The 17,312-nt window shown below is 36.0% G+C and overlaps 1 protein-coding gene across 6 annotated transcripts in view; it reads left to right on the forward strand.

The window, feature by feature from the left end:
* The window catches only part of RUNX1T1 (RUNX1 partner transcriptional co-repressor 1), a 178,396-nt gene that overhangs the window by 130,318 nt on the left and 30,766 nt on the right, over positions 1-17,312 (forward strand). For all 6 annotated transcript variants that reach the window (XM_043976910.1, XM_043976908.1, XM_043976911.1 and 3 more), the window contains 3 exons: positions 407-657; positions 10,448-10,533; positions 11,211-11,421. In XM_043976910.1, the coding sequence (XP_043832845.1) occupies positions 407-657; positions 10,448-10,533; positions 11,211-11,421 (548 nt within the window). The remainder of the gene's footprint in view (positions 1-406; positions 658-10,447; positions 10,534-11,210; positions 11,422-17,312) is intronic.

Genomic DNA, 17,312 nt, shown 5'->3' on the forward strand with positions numbered 1-17,312 from the left:
AGCTGCCCCCTATTTGTTATTTTTTAATGATGATTTGCCAAGAAGCAAATCAATCCAGTACTCAAGGACCAGATATTTAACTTCGGATTGAACATGTCATCCTTCAGAGGGCCTTATGGATTATAAATTTTTTGTTATCCATCCAGATAAATTGAAGTTGTGAAGGTTAGCTTTAATGAGAAGTGAAATGGCCTCTTATATTTGGTCCCTGATTATTTTGGCCTCTCCGTAGATTTCACTGATGATGATTTCACTTCTAAAATTATGAACTTAGAAAAATTCTAAACAACAAAATGGCCTCCAACAGACTATGTCTAGGACTCTAGTAGGAATGAGTGTGAGAACAACACTGGTTGCAGAGTAATAAATTATGAAGCAAACTTTCTTTTTGTTTTTCCATCTTCAGAACCAAAGAAAATGGCTTTGACAGAGAGCCTTTGCACTCAGAGCATCCAAGCAAGCGGCCATGCACTATTAGCCCAGGCCAGCGGTACAGTCCAAATAATGGCTTATCTTACCAGCCCAACGGCCTGCCTCACCCCACCCCACCGCCACCTCAGCATTATCGTTTGGATGACATGGCCATTGCTCACCACTACAGGGACTCCTACCGACACCCCAACCACAGGGACCTCAGGGACAGGAACAGACCTATGGGTAAGAATGGATGTTCTGACATTGATAGGCATTTATTTAAAAAACTAACAAATAAAAAACTGTTTTCTACTCTTGTTTCAATTACTTACTGAATGGAACATTTTTATCTCTTTTTTCATTGTCTCCCCACAGAGAAAACTGGTTTGTTATTCAGATGCCCTTTAGAATCCACCATGCTTGTGTCTTTATTAACCTCTTAGATTCCTTCACTACCACCTTTGAGTGTCAGCCAGTTGAGCATCTAATCCAGGGATTCTTAACTTTTTTTTTTTTGTCATGGCATTCAGGTGAAGCCAGCCTATGGACTCTTTCTCCAAATCGTGTTTTAAAATGATTGAAGAAAATGCTACATTTCTTTTAGAGAGGAGTGTGTGTGTGTAATTTGCTATCTAGGTTCATGGATCTTCTCCTGAATCTGTGATTAACCTGAATCCCAGGTTAAGAGCCACTGATATAATCTAATAAAAATTTAACTTTGATCTCTCTTTGGAGGAGGGAGGGTGTTTGTTTGGTGGTGTTTTGTTTTGTTTTTGCACTGTGGGGATTTTAAATAGAAATCCAAGAATATGTGCTCTTTACCTTTTATATTTGCAAAGAAAAAAGAATTTCCCTTTGTTGTTTCTCTTAGTATTACATTACATTACATAATCAAGAACATTTTTAAAACTTGTATTTAGTAACAAGGAGAAAATTCTTATAGTGTCCCGAGTTCCATAAAGTTTTATATTTCTAAAGCTGGAAACAGCATGCGATCAAGAGTTTGAGTGGATAGATGATAATACCAATAATAGCTCTTACATACTTCTTTAAGTTTTACAAAATGCTCTTCATAGATTAACTCATTTGATTCTTCCAATAACCCTAGAGAATAAGTTCTATTTATTATCCCATTTTGAAGATGAGGAAACTGAGATTTAGAGGACATGCCCCAGGTTGTGCAACTAGTAAAAGTCCAAGCCAGGATTTGAATTTCTGTCTTCCTTATTCCTGGTCCACACTCTATAGTACCATTTAGCTGCAAGATTTCACCTAATCAGAGATCTGGTGCCTTTGTGTATTTAGAAATGCTTGTGGTTTTTTGTAGTTCTGACTCAAAAATAAGGCTATTTGGTGGGATAAGTCTGTGACATGTTTATACATACTTCTTTTTCCTTCCTTCATTCCTCTTTATGCTGCTGAAAGTTAGATGTGTTAGTAACCACCAGGAAAGATGGTTACTAACATACCCTCTAGCAGAATAATTATCTGCTGTAGACCTTGAGGAAAGATTATCAAAGTAAATTTTTATGTGAAATGAGTACTTAAAAGATCCATGATTTCTGGATAGTCAACAAAACTGTTCAGATAAAAGAGTCAGTGTCAATATCTTACTTTCAAAGTTAAGGGACATGTATTTCTACCTCTTAACAAATTTTGAAACATTTTTGGGAATGCACTTTGCGGGTGGTGGTGGAAGAATTTGGGGGTATGTGTTCAGAAGTGTTTTACCAAAACAAATGTTAACACTGTTTTTTAATGGTGGAATAGGGGTTTAGTGAATAATCAATGACTATAATATTGAAATCAAGGGAGAGTAGCGTTTATTTCTTTAGGACAATAGCCATTTCCTTTCCTTCAATTCTATGCATTATTTTTACCATAAACCAATTACATGATTTTCAGTCTTCCTCTCATTTTAGTGGCCCCCTATCCCATTTCATGTACTAGAGGGGACTTATTCTCCCAAGGCAAGTAGGTATTGTTTTTTTTTTTTTTCTGCAGGCGGGCAATGAATAATAGGAATTTAGTAGAGAGGCTTATAAAGTAGCAGGAAATGGAGCCTCTGTTGGAATATGAAACTAGAAAATGGGATCTAGCACAGCATGAGGATTCAGTTGGCCAGGTAGCCAAGCATTTAGTAGTCATAGCAGTATTGCTTAGGGTGGTGTTGGAGGCAAAAGCTTAGCTGCTAGATAGCAGCAGTAAAACCCAGTTGAGGGTAGATTTGTAGTATGCTCCTTAGAGTTAGCAACAGTCATCTTTTCCTTCTGTGCAGACTTCACTTCAGAATCAGGCAAAGGGTTTGAGGTTTATGGTCAGAGTTGATATGGATTGATAATCCAAAGGAGCGTTGTTAGGCTAAAATGGTATGAAGTGCTACAGTTTCAGTTTTTTTACCTGCTTCATTTCATACATTAAAATCTATCTTTCTAAGCCTATACTTTTTGCTTTCCCTAAAACCAAGCCTTATAGTGTTCCTTCAGCTGCTAGCTCTGCATTCTTTAGATAGCCACAGTACCATCTTTATGAATCCTTCAAATAACCACAGTAGTTTCTCAATCTGGACTTATTGACCCCCAAAACCAATCTGAATATATCAGCATAGGGTTTCCTTTTCCTAGGAAACCATGCCATTTATGGAAAACTTGCTACTGTGAGACATGATTGCAGACACTTTAATATTCAAAGGTTGTAGGATAAACAGGAGTTAACTTATCTTGTGTAAGCTTCAAAATCACAGAATCAGGTTCACAGAATATATGAGAGTTGGAAGGGACCCTAGGTGCCATTTTAATCCAACTCACACCCTAGAATAATCTCCACTTGAACATACCCAAAAAGTGTTTATTCAGTTTTTTCTTAAAGACTTCAAAAGAGGAGGGACCTCATCATCCCCCCCCACCCCCCTTTTTTTGTTTGTTTTTTGACATGGCAGTGAGGGTTAAGTGACTTGCCCAGGGTCACACAGCTAGTAATTGTCAAGTGTTTGATGCTGAATTTGAACTCAGGTGCTTCTGAATCCAGGCACGGTGCTTTATCCACTGTGCCACCTAGCTGCCCCCCTCATTCCCTCTCAAGACACAAACCATTCCACATTCGTAGAGCTTTGATTGTTATAAAGTTGTTCATGGCATGAAGTCTAATTTTGCCATTGGATACTTCTACCCATGGCTCCTGGTTTGACCCTCTGGAGTCAGACAGAACAATTCTGCCTTCTTCACATAGAAGACTCTGAAAATTCCTCTCTGCCCTTTCTCTGTCCCTAAATAGTTTTCTCCTTGCTAGGCTAATTATGCCCACATACTTCTTTCAATATTCCTACCAACTTAGACTTAATACCAGCCATTATTTATAAAAAAGACTGTGTGCCAACTGTTGAGCATACAGCTACAAAGAATGGGGTGGCTTGTACTTACAAGGAGCTGTATTCTAATAGGTACTACAAATATAAGAGACAGATAAATAGAGAGACAGAGGCAGAGAGACACAGAGAGAAAGAATACACACACAGAATAAATATAAAGATGTAAGTGCAAAGTAGTTTAAAAGGGGAGGGAGCTAGTTATTGGGAAATAAAGAAGGGCTTCGTGTAGAAAAGGAGTTCTTAATCTTGGAATCCAGAGACTCACAAGGAATCTGTGTGTTCTTTTTGGGGGCTCCATGAATTTAGATGGGAAGATTTAGATCTTTATTTCAATATAATTTCTTTCCTTTGTAAATCTTACGAGTTTTATTTCCTGCTTATTGGAATGGTTCTTTTTGTATTTTCAGAATTTGATTCTTCAGCATCTTCCATCCTTCCTGGCTTGACTGCTTCACCTGTTGTGTTTTCATGTATGGGATCCTACATACCTCTTCCCTGAGTCCTTTGAAATCTGCTTTCCCCATTTCTGGGGAAGATGTCAGACAATGTCTAGATTTCCTTTCCTATTCACAAATTCTTGGATAACATGGTCTCTTTCTCACAGGGTTCCCATCATTCTTACCTCATTAATGATTTTTTGCTCTGCTAGTGAGAACGAGATCCAAAATAGCATTTCGTTTTCTTGGTCCCTTCACATTTTAAAGGATGAAATTATTATAAAAAGCAAACCAAGAAGTTACCAGTCGCCCTGCTTTTGGCAGAGAGTGAGCTCCTGTATACATCTATATAATTGAAGTTACAAGCCCTCTATCTTGCCTCCCTGCCAGGTTGTGATCTGTTTTCACAAATTCCTCATCTGTTTCCTCTTTCAAAATAATTTGTTTTTCCTTCTACTGACCTTCATCTAAATGTTCTCTGTCATGCTTCCCTTCTCTAATTCTCAAATTTCTTCACAAGTAAATCTTCTTACTGTACCATGGGTAGCACACTACTCCACCTACCCTTTTTTTTTTTTATCCTGTTTCTTTTGGGGTTTTTTGTTTGTTTGTTTGTTTTTTGGCAGGGCGATGGGGGTTAAGTGACTTGCCCAGTGTCACACAGCTAGCAAGTGTCAAGTGTCTGAGGCCGGATTTGAACTCAGGTCCTCCTGAATCCAGGGCTGGTGCTTTATCCACTGCGCCACCTAGCTGCCCCATATCCTGTTTCTTTTGAATAAGGTCAACCCACCCATTCATAATACAGTCATGAGTTTGATACCATTGAGTGTAAATGATACTTATGAGGCCAAATTTACCCGGTTTCTTGCCTTAACTTTAGTCATTCGTATATAATCATTTGGAGCCACAGATTTCACTGCTGCCTCCTTGCTTGGATTTTGTCCCTTATGAACTTCTGGGTATTTCAGTTGCCATTCTTTTTACTTTTGTATATACCCTTTATGGTATCTAAATTTGATGTTACATACTTAAGTCGTGTCCTTTCCTGTCTTTCTTACTTTGAAGAAGTCCATTTATCATATTTGCAAAGGACTTAGCAAATAATGTTCTTAACAGCCTTTGTTAGGAGTACTTCATCTCAGGCCAGTCATCTGCCATGCTCATATTTTAAGCCATGGTCCAAAGATTCAAATCCCATTCTTGGGCAATACTTCCCAAATTAATATTTCTCTTTGGTATACCTTGCCTTCAGTTTAGTGAGGAAAACATAACCTTTGTCCAAATGATCTTTAGTTTCTTACTCAAGAGTTCATAGTTGTTGACATTCCTTTATTAGATTCCTTCGAGTCATGTCATTTGTGGCCACATGAATCATAGTTGTTAAATTTTTTAATGAGTCTTAGGAGGTTTTTTGTTGTCTCGCATACAATTCCCAGGAAGAAAACAGACCTCTCTGTTGTTGTCAGAGCTAATAGTTGCATCAGTACCCCCAGTAGAGAATGACCAACTATCCCCTTTTCACTGAACACCCTTATTAGATAACATCTCACTGCTGTGGTCCTACTATATCCTTCTTTGGAGGACAAGCAGCTAATCTCTCCTCATACCATCAACTTCTATCCTTGTTCTCTTTAGAAAGAACTTCTAAGCTGTTAATTGTATAGCTCCTTTCTTCCTCTAACATTTTTACTCCAGCATAGGTCATTTCTCTCATTTGACCCATGTCACTTCCCTGCCCATTGAAGACTTATTTCTGTTTCCTATAAAAGCACTCATTCTCCTTCATAACCTTGAGGCTGGAGAGACATTCAAATGGTTGGTTTGGATTGATGACTAAATTTTAGGTAGCGAACACTATTTAATAATTAAATGCCACCATTTCCAATACAAATGACATTTTAAGCAGCAAGAAAGTAATTGCTTATATGCAAAAATTATATAGTTACCTATGATCCCTTTAGGGGGGATATTTTTCTTTATTGTATTCTCAACTCTTTTAATTATAAAAGATAATTTTTTTAAAGTGTTGATTTGTGGACATAAGTACTCTTTTTTAAAAATCCTTGAAGCCAGTCAATGTAAAGTTGACCCTAAGGATAGAACCAGTTACTGAGGCTGCCATTTTGATATTGCTAATCCTAGTTTGAGTATGAACCTCTACCATGCATTTTTTTTTTAAACAGGGAAGTGTTTTTATCATAATTGATGAATAAAATAATAAAGTAATCCTAATTTATGTAAGAAACTTGTAGTTCTTAAGTTTATTAACCAAATTTGGTGCACAAATAGTTTTAACACATTATTTTCTACCAAAAATCTAAAATACATTGAACTAAAATTTGCCATTATTCAGTGACTCCTAAGATTGATTTTCTTCTGGTCCTTTCCATTTTAATAGTCATTAACAGATCAGTGAGTGGCAGTGTGTTCTGGAATTTTGTATTCACTTCCACCAAATGAATAAATATAAACTTTTAAAGCATTGCAATTTTCATTCCAGAGTAAGCTTTTTTATTTTCTTGGGACAAGTGGTTACCATACATTTTAAAAAGCCAAGTTAGACCTGTTGGTTCTTCCTTGGTTTGACAAGGCAAGTTCTTGGGCACAGAAACATTTCTCAAAAGCTTATTACCAATAGTTCAGATCAATTCAGTGAAGTTACAACTTCTTGCTCCTTGCTTACTTGTGTCTCTCCAAATGTCAAAGAAGAGTCTTTTTAGTATCGATCGCCTCTGTTGAATTTTTGAAATTTTAAAAAGCTCTGCAAGTGTTTGTCCTTTCAAAGATATCTTAAAATTTCTCCTTCATGCAAGTTGCTTCTGTCATATTTACATCTCCATCATTTTGCAGTTCTTTCTGCGATGACTAATTTTAACAGTAATGCTTTCCCCCAAAAAAACACAGCCAACAAATAAGTCAACAAAATTGCATATTTGCAAACATTTCAACTTGAAATAATCAAAACAAACAGAGCAATAGCTAAATACTTATTTTTCCATTATACATGTGCTAGTATTATGCAAATTAGAAAGAAATATTTACCAGGTTACTTTTTTCTCAATGGGCAACAGTCATTAAAAAAATTTTTTTTAAAGAATTGAAAATTTTTACTAATTTAATGGGAACCTCATAAAGGCTTATTTATGTTACTCTTTTTAAAAAGAGAATAAAAAAGAATTGTTTCAAGTAATCATTTTTGTCATTCTTAGAAATTTGGTTGGCCAAAAAATAATCATGTGGTTCATTAGCAACTTGATGTCATTCTTTAAAACAATAATATAAATTGGGTTGCGTGTACTTTGATTTCAGCAGAATGGAAAGTAAGTTGTGATCCAACTTTTAGATCCAGAGACAGACAGCCTTTGTTATTGGAAATGTACCTTAAACCTAAAAACTGACTCTCTAGGGCAGTTATGGAGACTATAACCACAGCCAGTATGTAGTGGAAAGAGTTCTGGTTTTGAAGTTAAAAAGATTTGAATTACAAATCATGACTCTACCACTTGCTAACTTTGTAATATTGGACAAGTCACTACCCTCTTTGGACCAAGAAACTCTCCATCCATTGATATTGCATCAGCCTTCGTACTCAACACTTCATCAGTATCTTCTGTCCCTCTGATTGGAGGGCTAAGCAAAGCACTTCTCTCAAAAATTTCCATTTAAAGAAATCTCAGACTCTCCAGCTCTGCTATATTCCCTTGTACTGGACTCTCATCACACCGCCGGGTCAGTACTTTTGCTACCCCTGTCCCCATTTTCAACTGCTTTTTGTATGTTATCTTCCCACATTAGATAGTAAACTCATTGAGACAGGGATATCCCTCAGCACTTAGCAAGGTGCCTGGCACAAAGTAGAGCCTTCAAGGATATTCATTGATTAGGGGCAGCTAGGTGGTGCAGTGGATAAAGCAACGGCCCTGGATTCAGGAGGACCTGAGTTTAAATCTGGCCTCAGATACTTGACACTTACTATCTGTGTCTTGCCTGAGCAAGTCACTTAACCCTCATCTCCCGCCCCCCCCCAAAAAAAGAATATTCATTGATTGATGGCCCTGAATTACCTCACATGAATTTAGGGGGTTGGTTTCTATGATGTATAAGATCCCCTGATAGCTTTAATTTTATAACCCTAAAATGTAGTTTCAGAAAAAGGCTGCTTAAAAAGTGGCAAATCCAAAAGTAGGGTTTAACTTTAAAACATTTTAAACCTATAAGTTGGCATGCATAGCCAAATGTGTTGTTCTTTATTTTACAAAATATGTTACGCTGTTGTTCCTGTAAATGACGCTTTTGGGGGGGAGGCAGGGAATACAACAGTTTTCCGTGTATTACTGAATCCTTTCAGTAAGATATTTATATTTTTTGATGAACATTTTTTTTCTAAGGTGATTAATAATAAATATTGTTGTTCAGTGACAAAACATTTACTTCTTTCTAGGGCGGTGATGATTTACTTCTCATGTTAATAAAATCAACATGCAAATAAAATTCTTGAACTTTTAAAGAAGGATTCTTGTATTTCATTTTTTTTTCTTTTTTCTTTTTTTTTTTTTTTTTTAGTGAGGCAATTGGGGTTAAGTGACTTGCCCAGGGTCACACAGCTAGTAAGTGTTAAGTGTCTGAGGCCAGATTTGAACTCAGGTACTCCTGATTCTAGGGCCAGTGTTCTATCCACTGCACCACCTAGCTGCCCCTGATTCTTGTATTTCTTGACTCAAATCTAATAAGACATTTTCTTCTTTCTTTGTTTCCTTCTTTCTTTGTGACGCTTTTGGGGGGGAGGCGGGGAATACAACAGTTTTCCAGGTATTACTGAATCCTTTCAGTAAGATATTTATATTTTTTGATGAACATCTTTTTGCTAAGGTGACTAATAATAGATATTGTTGTTCAGTGACAAAACATTTACTTCTTTTTAGGACGGTGATAATTTACTTCTCACGTTAAATAAAATCGACATGTAAATAAAATTCTTGAACTTTCAAAGAAGGATTCTTGTATTTCATTTTCTTTCTTTTTTTTTTTTTTCAGTGAGGCATTTGGGGCTAAGTGAATTGCCCAGGGTCACACAGCTAGTGTCAAGTGTCTGAGGCTGGATTTGAACTCAGGTCCTCCTGAATCCAGGGCCGGTGCTCTATCCACTGTGCCACCTAGCTGCCCCTAATAAGACATTTTCAGTTATGATGATTGGGCTTTGGATCTGTGCAATGTAGTTTTTCATATTGGCCTAGATATCACGTCATCATAATATCAATGTCATGTAGAAACATGTTCTTATGGAAGTACAAGCTTACGTTTGTGGTAGTATGCCAAAACTTGATGTATTGCTACAAATTCACATACAAATGGAAATGGAAACTACACATTAGTGGTATTTTAATCTGTTAGAACTGGTCTCCTGGCAACAGATAAGAAAACTTGTGTCAAAGTGGGAATGACTTTTAAAAATTCTCAAAGTCAATTTCTCAAAGCCTTTATGTATCACAAATATTTTTACTTGATGTCATGGATTTGTTTGCTGTTCTTATCTCAAGTTGATGTAACTTTACATTACGTTTACATTATTAAATTCAGAATGCCTTGATCTTCTGTTTAGCCTTGAGATATTGCTGTGTAAGGAAAGAATATCGACCTTACAATTAGGAAACCTGAATTTTCTAGTCCTGGCTCCTCCACTAAGCATCAAAATGACATCTAGGGGCAGCTAGGTGGTGCAGTGGATAGAGCACCAGCCCTAGATTCAGGAGCACCTGAGTTCAAATCTGGCCTCAGACACTTAACACTTACTAGCTGTGTGACCCTGGGCAAGTCACTTAACCCCAATTGCCTCAATAAAAAAAACAAAAACAAAAAAAATGGTAGTTATAAAATGACATCAGAGAGAATAAAGGAAATTTAAATTAGGTGGAAGAATTAACAAGTCTTGACTGACTTATGTAACCTCTGAGCCTCAGTTTCCTTATCTTTAGGGGTTTAAAATGAGAAGATTGTACTGGGTGACCTTTAAAGTTTTCTCTATTGCCAACATTCTATTGATTCTGTGAATGGCCTTTAATGTGTTTTTGTTTTCAGGCAGAGCTAATGGGTTGACCCATTCACTGATAAGCACATCTGTTTGCAAATGAATTAGCTTATGTACATATGCTGTAACATATATATCTGCATCCATATGGAGAATGTGATGAGTGCTTTGGGAGTAAATAGATACTCTTGTCTCCTTTTGTAGGGTTGCATGGCACACGTCAAGAAGAAATGATTGATCACAGACTAACAGACAGAGAATGGGCAGAGGAATGGAAACACCTTGATCATGTAAAGATATTAACAAATGCTTATGTCAAAAATTTCCTGTTTAAGGCTAAATCTATTTTTTTTTCCTAAAAAGCTAGTTTTAGTACTTTACTCTTGTTCCTAAGAAAATAACACAATGTGAGAGCATGTTCTAAGTGGAATTCAGGACTGGAAGCATTTGGATTTTAGAAAGGAAAACTGCAAAACAATTCTACACATACGTTTAAGTCTTCAAGACCAGTTAAATCAGGGATTCTTCCCTTATTGTGTGTCATGAACCCCATTTTCAGTTTGGTGAAGTCTCTGAGCCCCTTCTCAGAATGTTTTACTTACATAAAATAAAATTCATAGGATTACATAGAAACCAAGATTATACTGAGACAGTTAACAAAAATATATATTTTTAAAAATTCAAGTTCATGGATCCCTGGTTAAGAACCACTAAGTTAAGTGAACTATTACCCTATATATTTAATTGTCTTTATGGCATTATAGGGGTGTCAAGTGGGAGAAAATCTCCAGTGAAGTCTTTTTTCACTGCCTCACCTCTACTTGGCCGCCAAATCAATAGGACATGATTCTTAAGGTGACTCAGAATTATAGGCCAGAATACCAAATAAATGAATGAAGTCATTCTTGATCATGTCATGTACTTTACCCTCTCATTCATGTATTTACCTGTGTTTTCTCCCCAATAGCTCTTAAACTGTATTATGGACATGGTAGAAAAAACAAGGCGATCTCTCACTGTGCTACGGCGATGTCAGGAAGCAGACAGGGAGGAGCTCAATTACTGGATCCGGCGATACAGTGATGCAGAAGACTTAAAGAAAGGTGGCGGCGGCAGCAGCAGCAGCAGCAGCCACTCTAGGCAGCAGAGTCCTGTCAATCCAGATCCAGTTCCACTAGGTATGGCCACTTCCAAAAGGATAGCTTTTAGTTTTTCATCAGAAATAATAATACAACTTTTAAAAATAGATGTAATTTAAAACCAGCTGTAAAATTTTGTAGAATTTTATATATTTACTTTTATTCTAGGGAGAGTAGGTTAAGTCACATAAGCTTCCTTTTGCATGTGAAAACATGGTCCCATAAAAATATTAAGTACCTTTCTCATAGCTGCCCAATAAGTTCACAGCACAACTTTTAAAAGGAAATGGGTTGGGCAGCTAGGTGGCGCAGTGGATAAGCAACCGCCCTGGAGTCAGGAGTACCTGAGTTCAAATCCAGCCTCAGACACTTAACACTTACTAGCTGTGTGACCCTGGGCAAGTCACTTAACCCCAATTGCCTGACCTAAAAAAAAAAAAAAAAGAAAGAAAATGGGTTTCCTTGTTTCTAATTCTGAGCCTTTTCTTCAAAACAACTCTGTCTTGCTGTGGTATTTTGAATGTTTTAAAGGCACATCTTAAAACACCTTGATGATGCAAAAAGAGGACCCCGCCCCCCAGCCCATGTTATGTAGCTGGCTTAATGCTGTTTGACAAATCAGCAAAAGAGATAAAATAACTATAGCATTCTCTTTGGGCTAAGAATAAAATGGTTTATCTGTGATCTGTTAATGCTAGCTATAAAATTTACAGCTTATATAAAAAATAAAATTCTAAAATGTTGATATTTGGGTAAAGCTACAGGAAACAAAGTATTTTCTCATAGGTTGTGAAAAAAATCTGTGAGCCTACTAACAGTTTTTACAAGGATGTACATTTTTACCTTATTAATAACAGTGATTTTTGTTGTATTGTTTTGTTTGGGGATTTCTTTTGTTTGGATCAGTGTGGAGAAATCCTTACCACCAATGTAGATTAGAATGTCTTCTGTATCTACATCTACTTAGGGCACTCAGACTAGTCCATGATCATAGAGCTAACATATATCAGAGGCAAGATATGAACCCATTTTCCTGACTCCAACTCCTTCATGTAGAAAGTTGACTATTGGTCCATTGTCTTGGTTGGATTTTTCAGTTTTTCTTTCAGCTAGTCCTCTGTGGCATAGGTTAGCTGAGGGTAAGAGTCCAGTCAGTGATCTGAATTATGCAAGGCCCAAACCCCCAACTTTGATCTCTTTTTCACTTTACTGTTATCAACCACTTTACATGGTATAAATACAACTAGTAACGGCAAAAGTTGATTACCTGAAAAAATGTGTTCTTTGTTACAAATAAGACTTTTGCCATATTTTGTATGTAAAGTTATAATTTATTTCACATATTGTCCCTAAAATAGAAGATCTACTCAAAGCTTAAGAATTTAACGTAATTAATGAATATAACAAAAGCATATTCTGAGTCTATATAATCTTGAACTTTGTTTCAAAGGCAAATGTGTGACATCCCTATTGAAGAGAAACAGGTTAAACTTGACATGAATCAAGATGAAATGGGGGCAGCTAGGTGGCACAGTGGATAGAGCACCAGCCCTGGATTCAGAAGGACCTGAGTTCAAATCTGGCCTCAGACACTTAACACTTACTAGCTGTGTGACCCTGGGCAAGTCACTTAACCCCAATTGCCCCACAGAAACAAACAAACAAAAAGAAGAAATGAAAGGAGACTATTTAGGGTGGTATGATATGAAGTCCTGAGTGATACTTTTCCTTGTTCATGTTTGGTAAGAGAAAACTGAATAATACAAAGCCCAGCCCAAATTTTCAACCGTTTAGTAAACTTAGATGCATAGACAATATGGTGAGATATTTGTGATTATCCCAGACAAATGTATGGGCTTGGATATTGGGATAGAAACTTTCTTCTATCCAGTCATTTAGTAACTTTCAGATTTTGCTTTCAAAAATCGATTGGGCTAAAAGAAAATGTTAGGGAAAAAAATAACATGATAAAAGTTCGTGTGAATTTTTGTCTCCTGACTTTATGAATAACCCATGACATTCACAATTGTGGTATCTAGAATATGCCATGTTTTTTGATTGGCATAGACACTATAATGTGCTTGACTTTAAAAAACTGACTCAAGCACATAGGCTAGCAATTTTTCTATTTTATGATGTCATACACACTTCAGTCACTGCCTAATAGAAGAAAATTTTGACTTGGTGGGTTTTAAATTTCTGATAACAGTGAAATTCTCAATTTCAAGGGAGGCAAGGCAAAATGGATGTTACTTAACTAATAGTTTGGTATTTAAATATGAACATGAGGTAAAATTTTCCATAGTAATTAAAATTTCAGTAGAAAGGGATTGAGAAGCTTTTAAAAATTGTATAACACTTTGAAGTAGGCTTTATTAAGGAGGATTGTATTTAAAAAATACAAAACCCAATTTGCTTTTATTTAAGGGGCTGTTGCCACTTTTGGAAGCCCATTGGGTAGGCAGATAGATAATTTAATAGACCCAGAGTTTCTAAGGATTGGCATCTAACACACAGCCCCAGTGGTTGGCTTCTTATTGGTGTTTGCATGGCAATAATCAGATCTCATTGGCCTATAAATAATCCCCCTCTCTTTGCCCCCCGAAAAAATGTTTTCTCTTTTCATGAATGTGTGCTTACTGCAGTTATATATATATATATATATATATATATATATATATATATATAACTGCACAGTATATATATATATATATATATACTGCAGTTATATATATATATATATATATATATATATATATATAGGGTGTACACAGTTCTTTCAGCCAGTTTTCCCAATGCTAAGGTGATGATCACAAGGTATCAAATTTAGGAAGCTGTGTTAATGTTTTAACCCATTAGACTTCTATTAAAATGAGTTTCCAAATAGCACTCTACTTCTATCATCATGTGGAAATACCAGGGATGGCATTGTATCTACATTCAAACACTGTCTTGTTTTTGTTAAAGATAACAGAATTTGATTCAGCATGACCAGCACAAAAGAGATTGGGAATAGCAAAAGTAATATGATTAATCTGTTAATTTAATCTTCAAAAATATGATTTTGCCCTAGAGTGAGTGGTTAAGGAGTTATAGCTGAGAAGTGGCTGAAGATTCATCATTCAAATAGCCTTTTTGCTACCACTATAAATAATAGTAAATTTCATTTGTAATGACATTTCTGTCCTTGAAGTCATTTCTAGGTTGTCCTGTGGTTTTGAAATGTTTGCTTTTTGATGTCTATTTACTGAGTTTCTGACACATGCAGAACAAACAAAAAACCCCAACGAATACCTTGTAAGATAGGCAGAGAAGTACAAGATGATGCTCATTTTTTTAAAAAAAACATCCTTATAAATTTATGATGGATTGTAAGTATTTCTACTAGATCATTTGCTTGTCTTAGAGAACAAGTTTATGAGACCATTACTGATAACTTTTTAGCTTTGATAAAATGATAGATTTGAGCAGAAGAATTTTCTTTTCTAGAGCTCTATCTGACAATATCTGGGTAATACTAGTCAGCCACAATGAAATGACATATATTTGACTTTAAGGCAACATGGATTGTGATTAGCATGTGTGGGTTTTTCAAAAGGTCTGGAAACCCTTGCCTGTTGAAGCAAACCATATAGTTTCTTTAGTTCCATTCTATCTTCCTACACTCTCCAACTCACATTCAGTCTTTCATTTTGCCTCTCCCTTTCAATGGCCTGAGCCATTCTTTCCCTCTTAACTAAATGTCTTACTACTTTTGACTATTCTGGGATCTTTGTGAGAGCTTCATACCCTTCTCAGTCATCTTTTTTCTCCCTCTGAAGTCTTAAATCATCACAGAACAGGTATCAAAATAGACTGAATAAGAATAGAACTACGTCTTTGAGGTTGCAGAGGTTAGAGCCTGACAATACATCATACCTTGTAGAAATATATGAGTGTGGTAATGATAGGTACTATTTAATTTTCAAAGTAGTTTAATTTTTATTTGGAGAGGGCTGAATTTTTGTTGGGAAGAATGGCATACAAAAATCCCCACCCTGACCCCAAGGTAATCTAACTTGAAAGTTTAGGAACTTTTAAAAAAACATTAGGAAATCATACAAGCTGATTGTCCTTAGAAAATGTTGGTTTTTTTAAAAAAAATATAATAACTTGAAACATTTCTCTTTTAAGATTGAAGAATTATTCCTCAAAGAAGAGTTAGTCCTACTCAGGAACTGTTCATTCTCCTTGTTTTACTTTCTCAAGAAGGAACAATCAATTGCAGTGCTATTTGCTGCTTGTAGAGATGCTATTTTGGCTCTAACTGGTGTAAGGATAATGTTCATTGCTTAAGAGAATGATTACTATGCATTATGTCATAAGCATGTGTTCCATTGGCTTCCAAGATGCAGAAATTGCGGTTATCATTATGCACTTTCATCTGCAAAATATTTCCAAAGAATAATTCATAGGTAGGCATTATCCTTTTTGAATGGGTGGAAAACTAGAGAAGAGAAATGCTCATCTAACAAATATGGAAAGAAGCTGACTTTTGTCAGTCTTTATCTAGAGGAGTGGTTCTCAGACTTTAAGGTCTATGGGGCTTTTTACTGAGGATTTCCTCCACTCCCAAAGAGCTATTGTTTATGGGGGTCATTATATTTACCATATTAGAAATTTAAATCTTAGTATTATTTGAAAATACTTTTGACCTCATGGGTCCCTGAAAGGGTCTTGGGGATTCCCAAGAGGTCTTCATACCACATTTTGAAGAACTACTGATCTATGGACCATTTTTCTCTCTAATTTCAGTAAATGTTTATATTTTTCCTTTCTTAGTTTTGAGTGGTAGGTAGAAAAAAAATCAAATATAACCCTAAATGTTTGCAATTAATTATCAATTCATTTTCATCATATCTCTGAAATGAATTTGGAAGATCATTCGGCAGAGCTAAAGAGGGTCTTCCTTGTAATTGCATGTTGGGTTGGGGAGGAAGCATTAGTTAAATGTGTGTTTTCCCCATCATACTTTAAAATTCCTTATTTTTGAAGACTCCTTACTTGTTAGGCTTATTAATAGGTAACTACTGGGTTGGGCTGGTTTTTCTTAAAATGAGTGTTCAGTTTTCTAAATTGATTAGCTTTATAAATGTCATTCTTTATAACAACTAAAGGTGAAATCACAGAACCATTCCTGTCTTTTGATGGCTTATGTAATAGAACTCATCATGATCACAGCCTCATTCTGTCCACTGCAGGATGAAGGCCCTGCCTAGGTGCTGCCAAGCTTTGACCATTGCTGTCCTGGGCCATATGAGACCACATTGGTCCTTCAAAGGCTATCAGCTCATCCCTTCATGTTTATTGATGGCGGCCCTTGCTGTATCTATAATCCAATGGTCTCCATTCTGTCGTAAGTGTAGTCCATCTTCCATCTCTTTCATGCTTCATAGATTGCCCTTTCATCTTTTTTTTCACGGTCCCCATGGCATTTTTTTCCACATGGATTTGGTCTCCTCTGTCCATAGCTCTGTGTGTGTGTGTGTGTGTGTGTGTGTGTGTGTGTGTGTGTGTGTATTCTTCAGGAAATTCCAAACATTTAATTTAGTTCAGCAAATAATTATTAATTAGCTTCAAAGTAAAGAACATTGTGCTAGGTACTTGGGGATGGAAATACAAACTTAGATAAGATCTTGTCCATCTTCTTATGTAATTTTCAGTCTAGCAGAAATATATATTTTCTCTGAGAATTTTGGCCCAATAGAATGCTAAAATTATGGTAGTATTACAATTTTTTTATCTTAGCAGTCAGTATTTTTTTTTTGTTAAATATTTATGATTTTTTACTACATCTGTTACTTTAGGGTTAATTTACCTTTCATGCTCTACAACTGTATCCTCTCTTGTAACAAAGAGAAATAGATAAATAAGAATTGATAGTTTTCTTA

The sequence above is a fragment of the Dromiciops gliroides genome, chromosome 1 (assembly GCF_019393635.1).
Source record: "Dromiciops gliroides isolate mDroGli1 chromosome 1, mDroGli1.pri, whole genome shotgun sequence".
NCBI classification, from domain to species: domain Eukaryota; kingdom Metazoa; phylum Chordata; class Mammalia; order Microbiotheria; family Microbiotheriidae; genus Dromiciops; species Dromiciops gliroides.